The following is an 18,000-nucleotide window of genomic DNA, read 5'->3' as shown; positions in this document are numbered from 1 at the left end:
TCCCTAAAATTCACAAAAATTCTTTAAAATTAATTAACTTATTTTCAAGATAAAGAAAAAAAAAATGATGACCAGAATAACCAGACTAGTTATAGATGCTGTAAAGTGATAAAAAAGGAAACTGCTATTGTGAACTTTCCTAAGTACAAATCGGCATTTTATAAAAGGAATAGCACAAATATTACAAATATAAAATATAAAGCGTGGCTTACTCTATATCTATTGTTTATGACTAATACATTCTTAATTGTTAACCTTAGTGATCCTATTCTCAACGCGGCTCAGTACGCAGTCTGCATAGGGCACCAACTCCTAGGGGGGCACCATTCCAGCTGCTCAAAAAAATTGTTTTTATATGTTATAATAATAAATTAATATTAATAATATACATATACAAGTAAACAAAAATATAAACGTATATCTTGCATTTTACAGTGAACGCAGGGTAGGCTAAGCACACGTGATGACGCGCAGCCCTTACCTCTGTTACGGCTGCCAATTTGGCCAAAAATGATAATAATTGAACAATATGCCTTGTCCTGGAAAGAGACATCAACAGTCCGGCGCCGAGAAACGAAAGAAAAAAAAAAAGCCCAAGATGAAGCTCGTGCATCACTTTCAGGTACAATCATAATCCTGTGAAACTTAATTTTATTCTGTCGATGTTAAAAATGTGTTTTAAGTGACGCTTCCTGTAACTTTTGCCTCTGCTAAGCGAAGTTTTTCTAAAATGAAGCACATCTATATCACAAGAGCGCATGAGTGGTCTGGCAATTGTCAGCATCAACTCTGAATTAGCAAAGGCTTTATGAAGAGCTCATTTACGACTTTGCCTAAAAAAAAAAGCAGAAGTGCGCTTCAGAAATTTTGAACTTTGGAAAGCTCCAGCAGATGACAGTGTTGATTTCATTTCAGTTTTTTATTGTTTGTTTTATTTATTATAAATGTTTTATTTAAAGTGTAATTTTAGTTTGTATTTTTTTGCTGTAGAGCTACAATTGTAATTTATAAATGATACAATTTATTTATGTATTGACTTTTATTTGAATAAAGTTCTATTTTGGCCCCTATAGTTATTTTATTTTTACTTCCGTAATATTTAGGGGAGGGGGCACAAAAGTAAATTAAGGAACATCAGATATAAAAAGTTAAATCACACTAGTACATTATTTGTCAATTATTCATTCAAGAATTGTCATGGCAACCCATGACAATTATTCATGTCAAGAATTGTCATGGCAACCCATCAATGGGTTGTGCACTCCTTTAACAATAGAAAACAACATGGAAATCGTAGGGCATATTTACATTTATATTTATTTATATTTTTATTTATAGCTTTTGCAGCATTACCCAGATCAGCTCACAGAAGTGGATTTATAGTTCAGTAAAAACTGCCTGTGCTGCTGATTGTGATTATATCTACTGTAGTAAACAATTGTTATTATATAACAGTAATCTAATTGGACAAGATGCTGCTAGACAAGAAATCACTTTTGTCACACTTTTGGTTAACACATTAAAATAATGAGTTAGAAAGTTTAAACATATTCAGTTCATTTGATGTTCATTTGATTTAACAGCTCATTTAAATTTTTGCTTGAGTAAACTCAATATTAAAAACTAAAAATTGGCTTCAGTTCGTTTTATCAGTAGGACTTAAGTAGCTTCAAGTTTTTTTATTGATCTGCTTCCAAGACAAATTCCTTATTGCTAAAAAATATATCTAATTATTTTATTTAAAAAAATATATTTTCATTATTTGGTTTCACTTGATCTGTGTACTTGATTACAGAGGTAATAAAATAAATTTAAATTAAAGATGGCTCTACGTTTACCATATTAAAAAACAAAATACTGACTCATTCACTCAATCATCATCTATACCGCTTTATCCTATATTTAGGGTCACGAGGGCATGGACCCTATCCCGGAATACTTAGGGCATTTTATTAATAATTACTTTATTATAATATTACAGTTTATTATAATTTACAGTATTGCTGATCTTACTTATGTTTTTGTTCTTGTATTGTTTAATAACAGTCTTAACATCTGCCTTAACACTGTGCATGCAATATCCCACTTATGTGACATATTTAGGTTTGCAAAACTTGATCCATACTTTTGATTGCTTTGAAAATGTATCATTTCAAAACATTTACATTTAGGTATTTGACGGACATTCTTATCCAGAGCGACTTACAAAAGTGCTTTGAAGTTTCCATCATTGTATAGATCCTTACACACACTACCTTATAAAGTATCATAATACTGTATCATAATTACCCTATCAGTCAAACACAGTTGGGAGGGGGATTTTATTATTTTTTCTGTTTTCATTTTATTGATTTATTTTTTGGGGTGTGGTTAAATGGTGGACAGAGGCATACCTGCCAGGTGTGTGTTCCAGTAGTCCAGTCTTTCACATAAATTTGTCTTCATGTATTTTTGTCTCAGGAATCTTAATTTATATTAACTTTTAAATCACCCTTGCTGTGTGAAAAAACAAACAAAAAAAAAACTCTTCCCAACAGGGTTTGACTGATGATACTTATTTAGCAACCTAGTAACCAGTGTAAGGATCTATCCAATGATTAGAAACTTCAAAGCACTTTTGTAAGTCGCTCTGGATAAGAGTGTATGCCAAATGCCTAAGGTTTAAATATAAATGTGGTACTTATGCATCCCTGCCATGGGGTTCATTCTTATGAGCCTACATTATGTAGATCGTTGAAGATGGAATAGGTGTCCCTAAACATTGCCTTTTTGCAATACCATGCATGTACTGTAGTCAGAGGACTCGAGCATGATTTTGTAGTTAAGCCTGGGGTACCTAATTTTTCTAATGTTTAAAAAGGTTATATATATATATATATATATATATATTTTTTTTTTTTTTCTCTTTGACGTGCCTTTATTCTATCTCAGCATTCATTTCCTTTGACAGTGTGGGTTATGAGAGTTCACACATGATCACATGACCAGCATGCTTTGCAGGAAGTATTTGTATTATTTTCTTTACTGAGAACTTGTATGATTTTCTTCACTGTGAAGACTTTAAAATGAATTATAAATGGAAACAAAAAGGTACGGAAGTATTACAAAATGCAATAATAATCTGTAATGCAGTTTATACAATGTTATATTGTATACTGTAAGCACTTCAGACAAGCACTTATTATAGAACCGTAATCAGGCTAGTTTCGTAAAGTAATGAGCGTGTCAACATAAGATTTAGGATGTAAAACCAAAATTAGAAGGAAGTGCTAAATATAAAAGAAGCTTGTTGAGCAATGATTTGTAATAATATTTTACTTCTTGTTTCATTTACTGTCGTGCATTAGTTACAAAACACAACAGACTGAAATACGAGAAGATAGCTAACTAAGTAGCTAACTTGCAAAAGGTTTAGAAGCAATTAATATATTTAAGATCCAAATAATTGGATAGGTCAACTAGTTACTATAGATGTTTATGTTTACAGTTAATAATTTACACTTGCACAATGATAGATAATTGCATCAGCAGCTGTAAAGGAATTGAGAGTAGTCAAAAGAGCTGCTTGCAAAGGTTTCCGTTTCCATCCTGCTGTTGTTTTTTATTAAGAATGATCCAAATATCACATAGTGCACATTGCAGCTGTTATCTAGATAGCAAAGATAGAGTATAAGTGGTTGTCAAATCTCATGTTGTATATGTTCTAAATGTTTGTGGCATCTCTCGGTTCTCAATTTGATTTTACTTATACTACTTAGGTTATTGATGCTGATTGAAGATCCATACATCAAAGCAGCTGGACCTTTCACCAATACTTGTGTCTTAGACTCATTGTTAGCTGCCCTTCATACAACTTATATCTTATATCCAAACATAGAAGATCTTATGGACAAAAATGACTTTTTCAGAACAGTTATGTCTTTGTTAAAAGACAAGAAGTATATTGAGACTCGAGATCTCTGTGTCAAAGGGACAAATCTTGGTAAAGTTAACCTTAAGGGCAATATCAGAGATTATTTCCCTCTGTTTGCTAAACTGCCATGTGAAGAAATTCCCTATAAGCAAACCCTCCCAAAAGATAATGCTATCTACAAAGAAATACCCAGGTAAGTGTCCAAGCAACTTAAAAAACTAGTCACTGTCATTATAAATGATAAATACATATGCTCTGATTGTAATAATTCATTTTAAATTATTTAGCATGTTTTTAAAAAAATAACTTCATACATAAGAAGCTTAATTTACAGCAAAAAGCCATAAATAATTTTATGAATACTCAGTGTACATTCCTTAATATGTAAAATATATTTCTTTCCTAAACATACAGTAATGTGATGTTTGTCTTGGCAGCAAACTTAAGGATTGTGGAGATGTAATTGTTTTGGGTAACCCATTTGATCCAACTCTAATTCTGGTTCATCGTGAAGTTCACAATGATCTGTACCAGGATTGCAAGAATAGAGGACTGCCACCCTTTGTTGATGACGAAAAAAGGTAAGTCTACATATGCATTAACAATTATTTTACAGTATGTGAACCTTTTATAATTGCATGGTTTTCTGTATTAGTTTGTTATAAAATGTGAGCTGATTTTCAAGTTAAGAATATTGACAAATATAATGTGCCAAAATAATAACAAATAATAATAGAATATATTATAATATAATTATAATAGTGATCTGATCTTTTATGTCTTTATTAAAAACAACCATGAAAACCACACAGTGATACTGTAGTGGAAAAGGTATTTGAATCCTTGAGTTAATGAACTCAAAAGCTAACTGGAGTCAGGTGTTAGCATACCTAAAGTCTTATAGTTAATATGATTTGGAGTTGTGGACTAGAGATACTTTGACTGATAAAAAAACGTTCAAACTTTTGAGTTCGCTCTGCACATAAAGAATACACTTATGTGAGTCATGCCTCGCCAAAAAAGAGCTTTCAGAGGATCCACGATAAAGAGTTTTTCATTTACATAAAACTGGAAAGGGTTTTCTCAGTCTACAGTTAGGCAAATAATCTACAAATGAGGACATTTTTTGACTGTGGCTATACTCTACCAAGAAGTGGGAGGCCAGTCAAAATTGCCCAATGAGGTAAAGCAACAACCCAGAGTGACAGCCAAAGATATGAAAGCATCATTGGAACTGAATACTGTATTCATGAGTCTACTTTACATAAATCATTAAACAAGCAGTTTCATTAAACGAGATATACAAACATATAACAAACATCTAAATCAGTTCTGCCAAGATGAATGGGATAAAATTCCTCCTAAATGATGTGCAGGATCTGATTCACAGTTGCATGAAGCACCTGGGTGAGGTTAAGCGAGGTCATCAAGGATGGTCATCTAGTTATTAATTCCATTGGTTCATTTACATTTTTCATGACCATTTTAAATGTTGAATGAGTATGTTCAATAAAGACAAGACATTATATTTGTCAATACTCTTAACTTAGATAAGGATCAGATTATATTTTATGACAGGTTAATGCTAAAAAATATGATTTTTTTTTCGTTTAATTTTTTTATTTTACAAAGTTTACATACTTTTCTTGCCACTGTATATAGTATACAGTATATAGTATATATACTGTATATATACGTATATTTGTGACCTTTAGCTCAGGGAGCACCACAGACACGAGGTGAGGTCTTACCAGAAAAGGGTCATTTTATTAGGAAAAATGGGGAAAGGAAAGGGTTTTAAGGAGGGAGGAGAGAAAGAAGGAGAGGAAAGTGGTAAGGTATGCACATTCAGGTCTAGTGGCAGTGCCCAGCTGGCATGTTGGCACTCAGCTGGTGAGTGATGGTGGTAGGCAGAGTGTCAGAATGAATCTGCATGAAAAGCAGCTCCTGTGGGCTCTTTTGCATGGGTTTCGCAATTGTGGCCAACTGGACTCACACAGATTTTCTAGATTGTGGCTGCAGACCTAACATGTCTAACGTGATTGCAGTCAATTCCCAGCAGGGAAAGAGGGCCTTAACATCAGATGCAGCAGCCTTTTCCTCTTCGGACGCTGGATCGTAACGGCTGGCACTTGATGGAAGTGAAAGTGCCGCAGCAGCTCATTCAGTCATTAGTGGCTCCTTTACGGCGATCTAATGGTGGTGCTGAGTCCACCTGCCTTTGAAGTCTGCCTGTCACTAATTCATCTGGGATCTGAAGTTTGATACTCAGGCTTTGTTCATGTTGTAGGCAAAAGTGGCCTATATCTGATTAATTTTTATGGTGTTTAAATTGTGTTTTTTATCTGACTTATATATTATTATTATTATTATTATTATTATTACTACTACTACTACTAATAATAATAATAATACTTGACAATATTAAAACAATATGATGCACAACTTTTAACACCTACTGTACATTATTTCTCACTGTGATAACATTTTTAGCTGTTCCAAACAAACAAATAAATACAAGGATGAGTCTGAGTTACATTTGGGCAAAAACATCACCATAAAATAAGCCACTTTTACCTGTTAATGTACCCTAAAGTTTATTTGTTTATTTATGTTATTTTCCTTTCCCCCTTTTTTTTAGGTGCTTTGCCCTTCAGTTTTTGCTGCTAGGCAAAAACGAGCACATGACTATGTGCTTCCAGTCCTCAGAAGACAAGTGGCATCTGTATGACAATGATCCAACACAGCCTTCATTTCAGCCTTTCGACCTTAAAAGCCTTAAAGAATATGGCATTTATTTGGCTGGATATGTTAACAAAGCCCAAGGCCAGCAATATAAACATAGTAAGAGTTGCATTTTAATCTCAGTTTTAGTTTTACATTTATTAACTCTCTGTAAGACCTTGACTTGGAGTACCACAGACACACAGATACCAGGTGAGGTCTTCATCAAAAGGAAGTGGGTTTTTTTTTTTATTTCTTTTTTTTTTGTGCTATTATTATAATTATGCAAACAGTGCAAGGGCGAAGATTTGCTCTCGACATTGGTGGGGACCTATGACTCCAAACCCCCCCCCCATCCCCTGCCTGGCACTGCTTTGATTGCTAGTATTAATAAGTAAACTTTCACTCGAAATGCAATTCATTAAGTTAAATTAAGGAATAGTGTAATGTTAAAGGAATGTTTAATAACTGACAACAAGATAGTTTAATAAAGACTATTCTTTATTGAGCCATAGTGCAAACGAAACATCTCAAACATCAGTATATATAAAAGTAGATCACATCTAAACATGAACTACTGTTAGGTACCACACAACAGCTCAATGCCCATTGCTCCCATATGAAGGAGGCAAAAAGACCCTTCTCTCCATCGCTGTCTGATATACAGCAGTTGTTTATGTTCTGTCACCTGACAAAACAGGATAAACACATGCCATTTAAACAGCATTCATTTTATTTCACTTCTTCTGTGTCTTAATGTGCAAATCTCGAATCAAATCATTAATGTTTGCCAAGTCAGTGTATGCATTTTTAAAATTATTTGTGCGAAGTGGATTGTCTAGTGGTGAACTGTCAACAAAATTCTAGCCATGGCAATATTAGTATGTAGCATATCAATTTCCTTCACAAGACTGATTTCTGACAAACAGTCGTCATTAGATTAGGAGAACTGACAGGGATCATATTTATACTTTTACATTTAGCTGTTTAATCTGCTGTTAGTTTTAAGTCCGTATTCACAGACTATAGCCTGTCCTGCTATAATGAATGTGCGTCAAAGTCTTAAAAACAAAACAAAACAAAAACCCCATTAGCATTAACGTTAACTGTTGTCGTTGCTTTGATGGACTTTGATAGATTCACTAGCGAACTTAAAGTGACTTACACTTTTCTTTGAAAAAAAGCTCCTTATGTCCAGCTTTTTTTTTTTTTTTTTGCTTGCACTGAAAAAAAATCCATTGCATTTGGCGCTGCTTGTATCTGAACGCAGCCATAGCCTCTCACATGATAGCAGGGAAAGGCACAGTCAAAATGTTAATATGTGTTTTGGGGGCGGGAGGACTCAAGGAGAGAACGTGATATATCCCTTTCTGCGTGTCTAGGTTAATGTTGACAGCACGATTTTTTAAAGTGGATTAAATTATTGGTGGGGATATTGGTGGGGACACATCCCCTCCGTCCACCCTAAATCTACGCCCCTGAAACAGTGACTTAAATACAAAAACACTATCAATCAATGCAAATCAACAGAAATAAGGGGAAAAAGGCCATAAAGGAAAAGAGACATTGACAAAAAGCTACTACTACTACTTCTCTTATTACTACTGCTAATACAACTATTACTCCTACTTCTACTACTACTACTACTACTACTACTACTAATAATAATAATAATAATTATTATTATTATTATTATTATTATTATTTGTTGATATTAACTAAGGCTGCCCTCGATACCATCATAGCCATAGCTTAAATCGGCTCCTGATGGTACAGTAGGTACTCTAAAAATATTTACCCCTGATGCCATGTTTCTGCACCAAGTAAATCAGAATCAGAAGGAGTTTTATTGCCAAGTACGTTTGCATGTACAAGGAATTTGTTTTAGTGACAGAGCTTCCAGAACAAAAAAAATGACAAGAGAAAACAGCATGACAAAAAAAAAAAAAGGTTGACATCAAATGGAGTAGGGTGTGAGATACTTTAAAATTTTAAAAGTTACATAAATATATGTGGTATTGTACACAATATTGCACATATATTTATTGACATTTAGAATGATGTTTAACTGTTTATGAGGTAGATTGCCCGGGGAAAAAAACCCGACGGCAAAAGTTGAAATAGAAGGTGGCTTGGGTGTGAGGGGTCCAAAGTGATATTCCGAGCCCTTTTCTTCACTCTGGATATATACAGTTCTTGCAGCGTGGGCAGGGGAGTGCCAATAATTCTTTCAGCAGTCCGAACCATCCTTTGTAGTCTTCTGATGTCTGCTTTCGTAGCTGAGCCAAACCAGACAGTTATTGAACTGCACAGGACGGATTCAATGACGGGGCATGAGGCCAGATTATTGTTTTGAAAGATGTGTTGAGTTTGAGTGATGCCCTTGTCTGCCTTTGTGCGGGGGTTCATTAGTTTCTTGTTAACTCTGAAATCTAGGTTGTTTCCGATGAAGGAATATTTGGATGGTGCAAAAGGAGTGTCCGTGCTTTGATAAAATTTTTACCAAGCTGTCAGAGTTTCTGCTTTTGAATGTTTTAAAACAGGGGTGCTTTCTGATTGTCCAGAGATTTAAACCAGGTGAGGGTGGGCTGTGTTGGGGTCATTGAAAAAGGGTTAATTTAGGGAGTAAATAACTATTAAAATGACAATATTCTGCCCAAGGACGATGGTAAATTAACCCAGTGTTCAAAATCTATTATTTTGAGTAGTGAAGTGAAATTGAGCCCAAAGAACTCTGACAGCTTATGGGAAACACTGATGTCTAAATAAGTAAAGGGATGTGTGGTGTATGGGTTTTGCTTGTTGAACTAAAAAATAGTACATTAAATTAAACATTCAACATTCTACATGTGTGGGTGGATGTGAGTCTACTTTTTATGAAATCGGTATGTAGGGAAGTGCTTTGTCAATGATTTTAATATCTACAGTAAGTTAATTAAAGAGAGTGAAATTCTCAGAAAGGAGCAGTGAAATTGTGGCAGTGTTCATTGAGTGGTGATAAGACGGACCAAAAGTGTTTTTAGAACTCCATTGGGACCTGATGCTTCATTATTTGTCAGTTTTAGAGTGTTAGAGCAGTGGAACGTTTATGGTGTGTTATGGGTGATTCAAGGCTGTTTCTGTGATATTCACTGAGTTGTGGTAGAAATCATTTGATGTCAATGAGAAATTAATTGATGTCCTTTTGATTTGGGTCTTTTTCTGATGAATATAATGTACTATAAAACCTTGGTTTTAGACTTGGTCTTTTTGAATAAAAGACATGGTTTATGCTGCTGAATCCTTCCCTGACGAAATCCTCTTGTCTTAGTCTATGAATCAGAAATTGAGTATAATTATTTAATTCAGTTTAAATTAATTATTTTATTTTGTTTAAATTTACTAAAATCTTTTTAATTCATTCTGGGTTTCTTCTGTTTGGTTATTTATATTGATGATTTCAAGTTGTTTATTTGTTTGTAGCTCAGCTTCTTGATCATTTTCTTGATTCTCTTTTAATGAATAGAGAAAGAAATTCTTTGTGAGGACTGTTTTCTCTGCTTCCCTCAAAACAGACAGAATTACAGGGAGTCATTCATCTCTAGGAAGCATGCCTACTCTTTTTTTATATGATTGTATTAAATCACCATCTGGTAATAGTATACTGTACTGTAGTAATGATGGATACTGTAGTTGTGTATATATGAGTGAATATGATTCTGTATGTGTATATGTGAATGTACTGTATATGTAGCACGTAGCACTGTGACACCACTTAAAAGGAGTGGGAGTAAATAATCAGGAAAAGGCAGTGTTGTGGAGTCAATAAACAAAAACTATTTTATTACATACAAGACAATAAGTATTTCCAAAAACACACAACAGGCCTCTAATGCAAATACCCCCCCAAAAAAAAGAAAGAAAAAAAAAAACCATGGATGGCCACAGGTTACCTACAGTATATTGGTGTACAGACAAACATGCCCTCACTACAATCCAGCTCACAGCAAATAACACTGCAAACCTATGAAAGAAAAAATAAAGTGACCAAGCCACTGCTAGTATATTGCCGCTGTGCAAAAGGCAAATCTACTACGACCTCCATTCAATAAACAAATTGAGGATGTATAAAAGAAACAAAACAAATAAAAACTTCATCGTTCTTTGACTTGCTAATCTAATGTTTCAATACCATACTGTACGTTAAATCTGCCGCGAAAACCAAAATAAAAGAACAAATCCCATCACTTCCTTTTATAACATTGAGGCTGATGGGATTTGTAGTTCCCCAAAAGGCATCTTATTACATATACATGCATGTAGTTGATTGTAGTATTGATTTTGTATATGCATGTGTGCATGACATGGTATTGCTAGACAAACAAAACTAAGAAGACAGCGAATTTGTGAGGTCAGATGCTGATGTTGGACGAGAAGGCCTGGCTCACAGTCTCCGGTCTAATTCATCACAAAGGTGTTCTATCAGGTTAGGGGTCAGGTAAGGTCAGGTCAGGACTTCTTGATCCAGTAGATAATGGCAAGGTTGGAAATTAGGAAATTAAATTAGATTCTTTTCATCATCACCAATAATAAGAAAACACATTTATATCTCCAGAAATGTATTTGCAAATGTGATAAAATGATTACAAACTAAGAAAACATATGAAACCATTATGATAAACTACAAAACAAACAACCAGTACAACCACTTTTTCTCTCTGCAAGGTGGATGAAAATAAATGCATACCATACAAACAAAGCACCCATTTCCCCAGACTGTCTTTTTTATCAGATGGTTCTGCATCTTCCTCATTATCATCAATTCAATTCAATTAAATTAAATTTTATTTGTATAGCGCTTTTAGCAATTTTCATTGCCGCAAAACAGCTTTACACAGTCAAAAGAATTATTTAAGTTTGTATGAAATGTGAATTTGTATGAATCAAAATGGTCTGTTTGTCCCTGGTGAGCAAGCCGAGGGCAACAGTGGCAAGGAAAAACTCCCTGAGATGGTAATAGGAAGAAACCTTGAGAGAAACCAGACTCAACAGGGAACCCATCCTCATTTGGGTGAAACAGAAAGCAGTAAATGATCTGCATTTATACAGTGTGTAGGGTGGAAGGCAGTTCAGCTATAATAGCTGATGTTAATTGATGTTAATATGGAGTCCAGGTAGTTATTGAAGACCCAGGTAGACTTGTAAGAAGTTCCAGTCATGAACTATCAAACTGTCAAGTCCCCAGAGAAACAGTTGCCAACACCAGTCAAGGCCAGAACCGTCTTCTAGGTAGAGAGAACCATCCCCAGACACCAGACACATCCCAGAGAGACACATGGGGCATCCATGTGATGAGATCTTTAACCAGAAGCGGGGCACCAGGATGGGTCAGACAGGTCCGGAGGGGCAGAGGGAGTCTGGATCACTGGCAGCTCAGGAACGACATGTGTAGCTCTACAGAGAGAGAGAGAAAGAGTGAAAGGGGGAGACAGGAGGAGAGAGGAAAGAAAAAGCGGGGGGGAAAGAGAAGAAGAGAAGAGATGGCAGTTAGGTATGGTCACTGATAACCTCAAGACTTTCACAATCAGCTTTGTCACTGTAGTCCAGTGGTTCTTTATCAACATCATCATCATCATCATCATCAACATCAACATAACCACATAAACATACAAAAATGTACATGTTTTGTTTTGAAACAATATGCAAAACAATATGTACTGTATGTCAGCCCTTTAATGTTTACTGTATATTTACATTTCTTGAACTTACTATGGCAACCAGCCCTATGGTTTTAACCTCGCAATAGCATTGCTGCTATATTCACTGGCAACAGGTCGATTAGCCTTGCGTTTACTGTAGTGCATCTTTAATAGAAATATCTTTCTCACCACATTACAGCAAAACTACTAACTGCATTCATGGTTTAAGTTACCACCACAGATTCTTAACACTCATGTCTTACTCAAAGATATTTACATCTCATTTGGAGGAATAAAAACCAACCTGTAGTTAGGAGCAAAGAGGCACAAAACTTTAGCTTGTGTTTAGCTTGGCTGCAGGACTTAATCAGCAACACCTGTGCCCGTGTTCACAAAGCTTCTTAAGTCTAAAAGTTGCTTGTAGTGATGAAATTGTAAGAAAGTTCTTAGAATTATGACATCTTCTTAGAATCTCCCCTTAAATTTAGGACTAAATCTCAGTAAAGATAAGAATGATTTACAAAACATCTTAGCCATAAAAACAGCTCCTAAGGTATAAATTGTTAAGAATAAAGGGGAGGACTTTTAAGATGCTTAAGAGTTTCTATAGCAGAGGAAAAACAAACACTAAACATGAAGTTAAAAGTAAACACTGCTCTTCTGTTCAGTTTGGTTTTCTTGTTTATTAGTCTCTTCTATCCCTCTTGGATTGTTGGTTACATACCATCCAAAACTTAAATAGACAGTCCTGCAATCATGTAAATTGGTAAAAGCTGAGCCATTTTGATCCCATCAATCTAAAATGGATTACAAGTACTGAAATCAGTACGGTAAATAAATGTAAAAACTTTAATATAGTAACTACTCTGTGGTAATTGGTTGTTTCCAAAGTAGACACATTTTCAACATTTGGCTGTTTGAATTAACTTTAACATATTTAGCCTAGAGCAGAAACTTTTCATAAAAGTTGTATAGTCATGATTAATTTCTTCATATACAAACCTTATGATTTTACTGTCTATTTTCAACTCATATCATATATTCTATTTTCACAAAAGCGCATTTTAAGTCCGTTTCAGATGTTTTTATCAATTAATCACAGTCCTTGGCTGTGTTCCGTTCCGAAGTATACTTCACAGGGTGCTCCCTCCTCCCTGCTCCTTTTGCAGGGAATGTTAGTGAAGGGAACTTCCATTGACAAAATTCCACCATTTGGAACAATCTGCGAAGATTTTTTTTTCCCGATTACTAGCCTACTGTATATAATGCTAAGGATTTCCTGATTAAATTAAAATGTGAATTTTTGTGTCCTTTTAATATGATGTCGTCCTTGATAATAATGATAATAAATATATAAACCCTTTTTCGAGCTCCATTTTTACACACTCCAGCGAGATGCAATGATTGATGGGAATTTTTTTATTCCTTTTTCCGGTGAAGTGAACACATGTTGTTTACTTGTTCCCTACACCTTTCGCAGTTCCCTTTGAACTAAACATTTTCACTCCCTGCGGTTTGGAATCACACTTAACATGGCTGAACACCCTGTGAAGTATACTCGGGAGAGTACTTCAGGCCGATTGGAAAGCACCTTTTGAATTGCTGCGTCATCCCTAGCAATGCGGTCAACCACACCTCCTCATTAAGATAAGGGTTTTTGTACTTCTTGTCCTCAGAGTTGCTCTAGCGAGGGCACTGGTGGCTCAGTGGTAGGTGTTTCGCCTGCTATACGGAAGGCCCAGAGTTTGATTCCCAGCCAGTGCCCAAACCCCCTAGCCACTGGATGCAGTGCTGGTCCCAAGCCCGGATAAAATGGGAGGGTTGCGTCAGGAAGGGCATCCTGCGTAAAACCTGTGCCAAGTTGTTGTGCGGACTGGGTATTCCGCTTGCCTGAGGCAGCCGAAAGACAAACAACGTCCTCAGAGTTGCTCTGATAAGTTTCCTAAATTAGGTTCTAAGAAGCTTTGTGAAAATGGGCCCAGGTCTCAGTGGGCTTTTAGCTTCCTCCCAGCAATGAGCACCATCTAGTGACCTGTTTGACAGTGTTCACAGGAGAGTACAAAGCACAATGTATTTACTGTAACATTTATCATTTTCGAAAACATAAGAAAATAAATGTAAAAAACTGGGGTCTCTTGAATAACTACACATTATAAAGATTGTTTAGCTGACATCGTAGTGAATCTATTTAGATATAATTTTACGATAATAGGACCTATACAGTATTTCCAGTAATATTGTTAAAAGTCTGTTGGCAGCATACAAAATGTTCAACATAAGCTAGCATGCAAGCTGTTGTTTCTCTGTCTCGTTCTCTCAATGCATTGCATTTTTGGCCCCATCAATAAGCCAAAAGTGGGCCAACAGACAAAATTATGTTGGGCCAACCACTGATGTCAACATGGGCCCAATAAATACACTGCCGTTTGGCCAACTTTGGCCTGACATCGGAGAACTAACAAAAGGTTACCAAAATTATGCTGATGTTGGGCCAACAAAGCAGTGAAAAAGTGATGAAATTCTAATAAAATTCTTAGAATTATGACATTTTCTTAGAATTTCCCCTTAAATTTTGGGCTAAATCTTAGTAAAGATAACGATGATTCATGAAACCCCTTAGCCCTAAAAACAGCTCCCAAAGTAAAATATTGTTAAGCGTAGAGAGGAGGACTTTTAAGAGACTTAAGAGTTTTTATAGCAAAGGACAAAAGGGTGGAAAGAATAAATGTTCTCCAAGCACTAAAAGTAAACACTGCTGTTCTGTCCAATTTGGTTTTCTTTTGGATTGTTGGCTACATACGATCCAAAAGTGCAACTTAAATAGGCTGTCCTCAATCATGTAAATTAGTAAAAAGCTGAGCCATTTTGGCCCCATCAATATAAAATGGATTACAAGTAATAAAATCAGCATGGTAAAAAAATATAAGAACTTAAGTCACTACTGTGTGGAAATTGGTTGCTTAAAAAGTAGAACATTTGGCTGTTTTAATTACCTTTAAGATATTTAGACTATATCAGAAACTTTGGATAAAGTAGCCTGTAGTCATGATTATACAATTTCTTTATTTACAAACGGTATGATTTCACTGTCTATTCTATTATCACATATTCTATTTTCACAAAGAGCGCATTTAACCGTTACAGGGGGCAGAGGTAATTTTTCATCAACCAATCACAGTCCTTGAATTGCTGCATCATCCCTAGCAACAGGGTCAACCACGCCCCCTCACTAAGATAAAGGTTTTTGTACTTTCCTTCCTCAGTGCTGCTCTGAGAAGTTTCCTAAATCACTTTTAGGTTAGGACTCCCAGCTAGGACTTATTAAGCTAAGATAGGAGTTATCTAAGAGAATTCTAAGAAGCTTTGTGAATACGGGCCCTGGGCTATATCACTTATAACATTATGAACTTCACACATAATGCAAACAGTGACTAATCAAGTAACTCTAACTGCCATTCCTGCCTATCCAAGTTGCCCATTTTTATAATTTTTTCTTTTGTATGCCCCAATTTCCTTGGTATATATTTAACCCCTTTTCTTTGTTTCACTCTATAGGCATCCCCGAGACTGGAGAAGTAGCAGGAGCAATGCCTTTTAATTCAGGTGCACACAGCTCCAACTTGGATCCAGTAGAGAATATGGAATGGGAGTGTTCTTGCCCCTTATCTATTCCTGAGACCAGGGACGGACTTGGAACAAAGCCCATCCTTCCAATAGTCAGTAACCAGGAACACCAAGTGGAAGACACAGAAATGCCAACCTGCAGCAGCTCAGATTCCGATTAAAAGGTGATTTAAAAATATATATTTTATTGTAAAAATAACTTGGACAGTTTGTAGAACAAGATTGTCTACAATCTGATTGATGCAGTCAAAGCCCTAGCAAAAGTTTATTCACCAAGTCAGCAAAAAAAACCTATTTGGAAAACTGACTTCTGTCACTCATTTTATAGACACTGCTCTACAGCAGTGGTCTCCAACCCTTTTTGCACCATGGAATGGTTTTATTTAAGACAGTTTTCCATGGACCAGCCATCCTATGCTTGTAACAAAGCATAATAAAGTACTGTACATATTATATACAACATACCATAACACAGAATCCATGTGAGTCAGACGTTTGTTTCCCTGTGACGAGATATTCCCACATAGGAGGGATGGGGGATAGTGAGGAAGTGTATTCCTCATGTCCCCTCTGCTCCATAATTTCATTATCGTTGCTGTCACTGTAGACAAACCCGTTTCTAGTACCTAGTTGTTAAAGTCATAATGTTATAGTGTTTAAATTTTACAAAAATAAATCAGCTTGAAGAATGAAAGCTTTTTTTTTCCATACCAGGCAAGGACCAGCGGAAATCAAGGATGGGATCCTGCAGGGAGATGACCCAGAAATAATGTGTTTGTTTTTTATTACAGTATTAATAACCAAATCTTCGGTGTTAACTTCTGGGTTCACACCATACCTTTCAATCCACAATAGCTGCTTGCACACAGTTGTACAGTGTCTCTCAATCTACAACTGCTGAATCAATGTACGAATGGAGAGATGTAGACACTACTGTAGCACACTGTGCCGCTGAATCTTGGAAAGGTGAGGTAAGAGCACTAGGGTACATTGCCCCTCAATTTACAGATGCTATGGTGCAGACACTAGAGCACAGTGCTTCTCAAGCTACAAATGCTGAGGTGTGGACACGAGTGTACAGTGCCCCTTAATATCCAAATACTATTGCATGGACAGTAGATTACAGTTCCCCCTTAATCTGCAAACACTATGGGTCATACACTATGGTACATTGCCCCTCAATCTAAAAAAAATTTTTTTAGACATACAGTAAGGGTCCAGTGTCCCTCAATCTATAAATGGTATCACATGGACAGTAAGGTACAATGCCCCACAATCTACTAATGCTGAGGTGTGGAGACTAGGGTTCAATCTACAACCACGTAATTGTAATTGTTTTTTTTTTTTGTTTTTTTTTTTAATCAGAAAAGTGCCAAACTGCATTCTGCTTGGATTACACATGTATGGATTCTAAACTCATGGGTGCTAAACTGGCTGCTCTGCTGTAATTGAGAATGCCTGGTGCTTTATGAGTGCAAAATATGGCAATAAAGACCCTGTACAATTGTGAAACTGAAAACCGGTATAATGGAAGACTGATAAATATATAATGGAAGGATTATATACAGTACATGCACAAATACATACTGTAATGGAAGAATTATATAATATTATATTTATATATTGCCCGAATCTGTACTGTAGATGTTTATGGCTATGTCCATGGACATACAGTACAGTATATAAAATAAATATATCAATGAAAAGAATAATTATCTTTTTTACATTGACTTGACAGTTGTTTTATATTTTTAGAATAATAATTAACATATTTAAAATCATTGATTGTTTTTTATATGAAACAAATTTGGTCTTACTATTACAAAAATAAATAAATAAATAAGTGTTTTAAACATAAAAGTGTTAAACTTGCCTTGTGGACATTACATGGCTATAGTATGACTATGGATGTAAAAAGTAAAAAAATATATATATATAACAGTTAACAAATCTCTATGGTACAGTATGCAAGGAAAAAGACAATCTCTTTCTTTTTTTTCAAACCATCATAGAAAATATTTCATACGACAAAGCTGCCTCTTTTGGGTCGTTGAACAAGTT

General features: G+C 35.4%; 1 protein-coding gene across 1 annotated transcript; it reads left to right on the top strand.

Moving 5' to 3' along the window:
• Window positions 1-2,998: 2,998 nt before the first annotated feature.
• LOC128509297 (uncharacterized) lies at window positions 2,999-17,237 on the top strand. Its single transcript, XM_053480965.1, has 6 exons — window positions 2,999-3,090; window positions 3,759-4,106; window positions 4,351-4,494; window positions 6,555-6,757; window positions 15,871-16,103; window positions 16,654-17,237. The coding sequence occupies exons 1-5, from the start codon at window positions 3,077-3,079 to the stop codon at window positions 16,098-16,100; spliced, it is 939 nt and encodes a 312-aa protein (XP_053336940.1). The 5' UTR covers window positions 2,999-3,076; the 3' UTR covers window positions 16,101-16,103; window positions 16,654-17,237.
• Window positions 17,238-18,000: the final 763 nt, after the last annotated feature.

This window comes from Clarias gariepinus, chromosome 2, assembly GCF_024256425.1.
Source record: "Clarias gariepinus isolate MV-2021 ecotype Netherlands chromosome 2, CGAR_prim_01v2, whole genome shotgun sequence".
Lineage (NCBI taxonomy): Eukaryota > Metazoa > Chordata > Actinopteri > Siluriformes > Clariidae > Clarias > Clarias gariepinus.
This window is presented reverse-complemented; position numbering and strand designations above follow the sequence as displayed.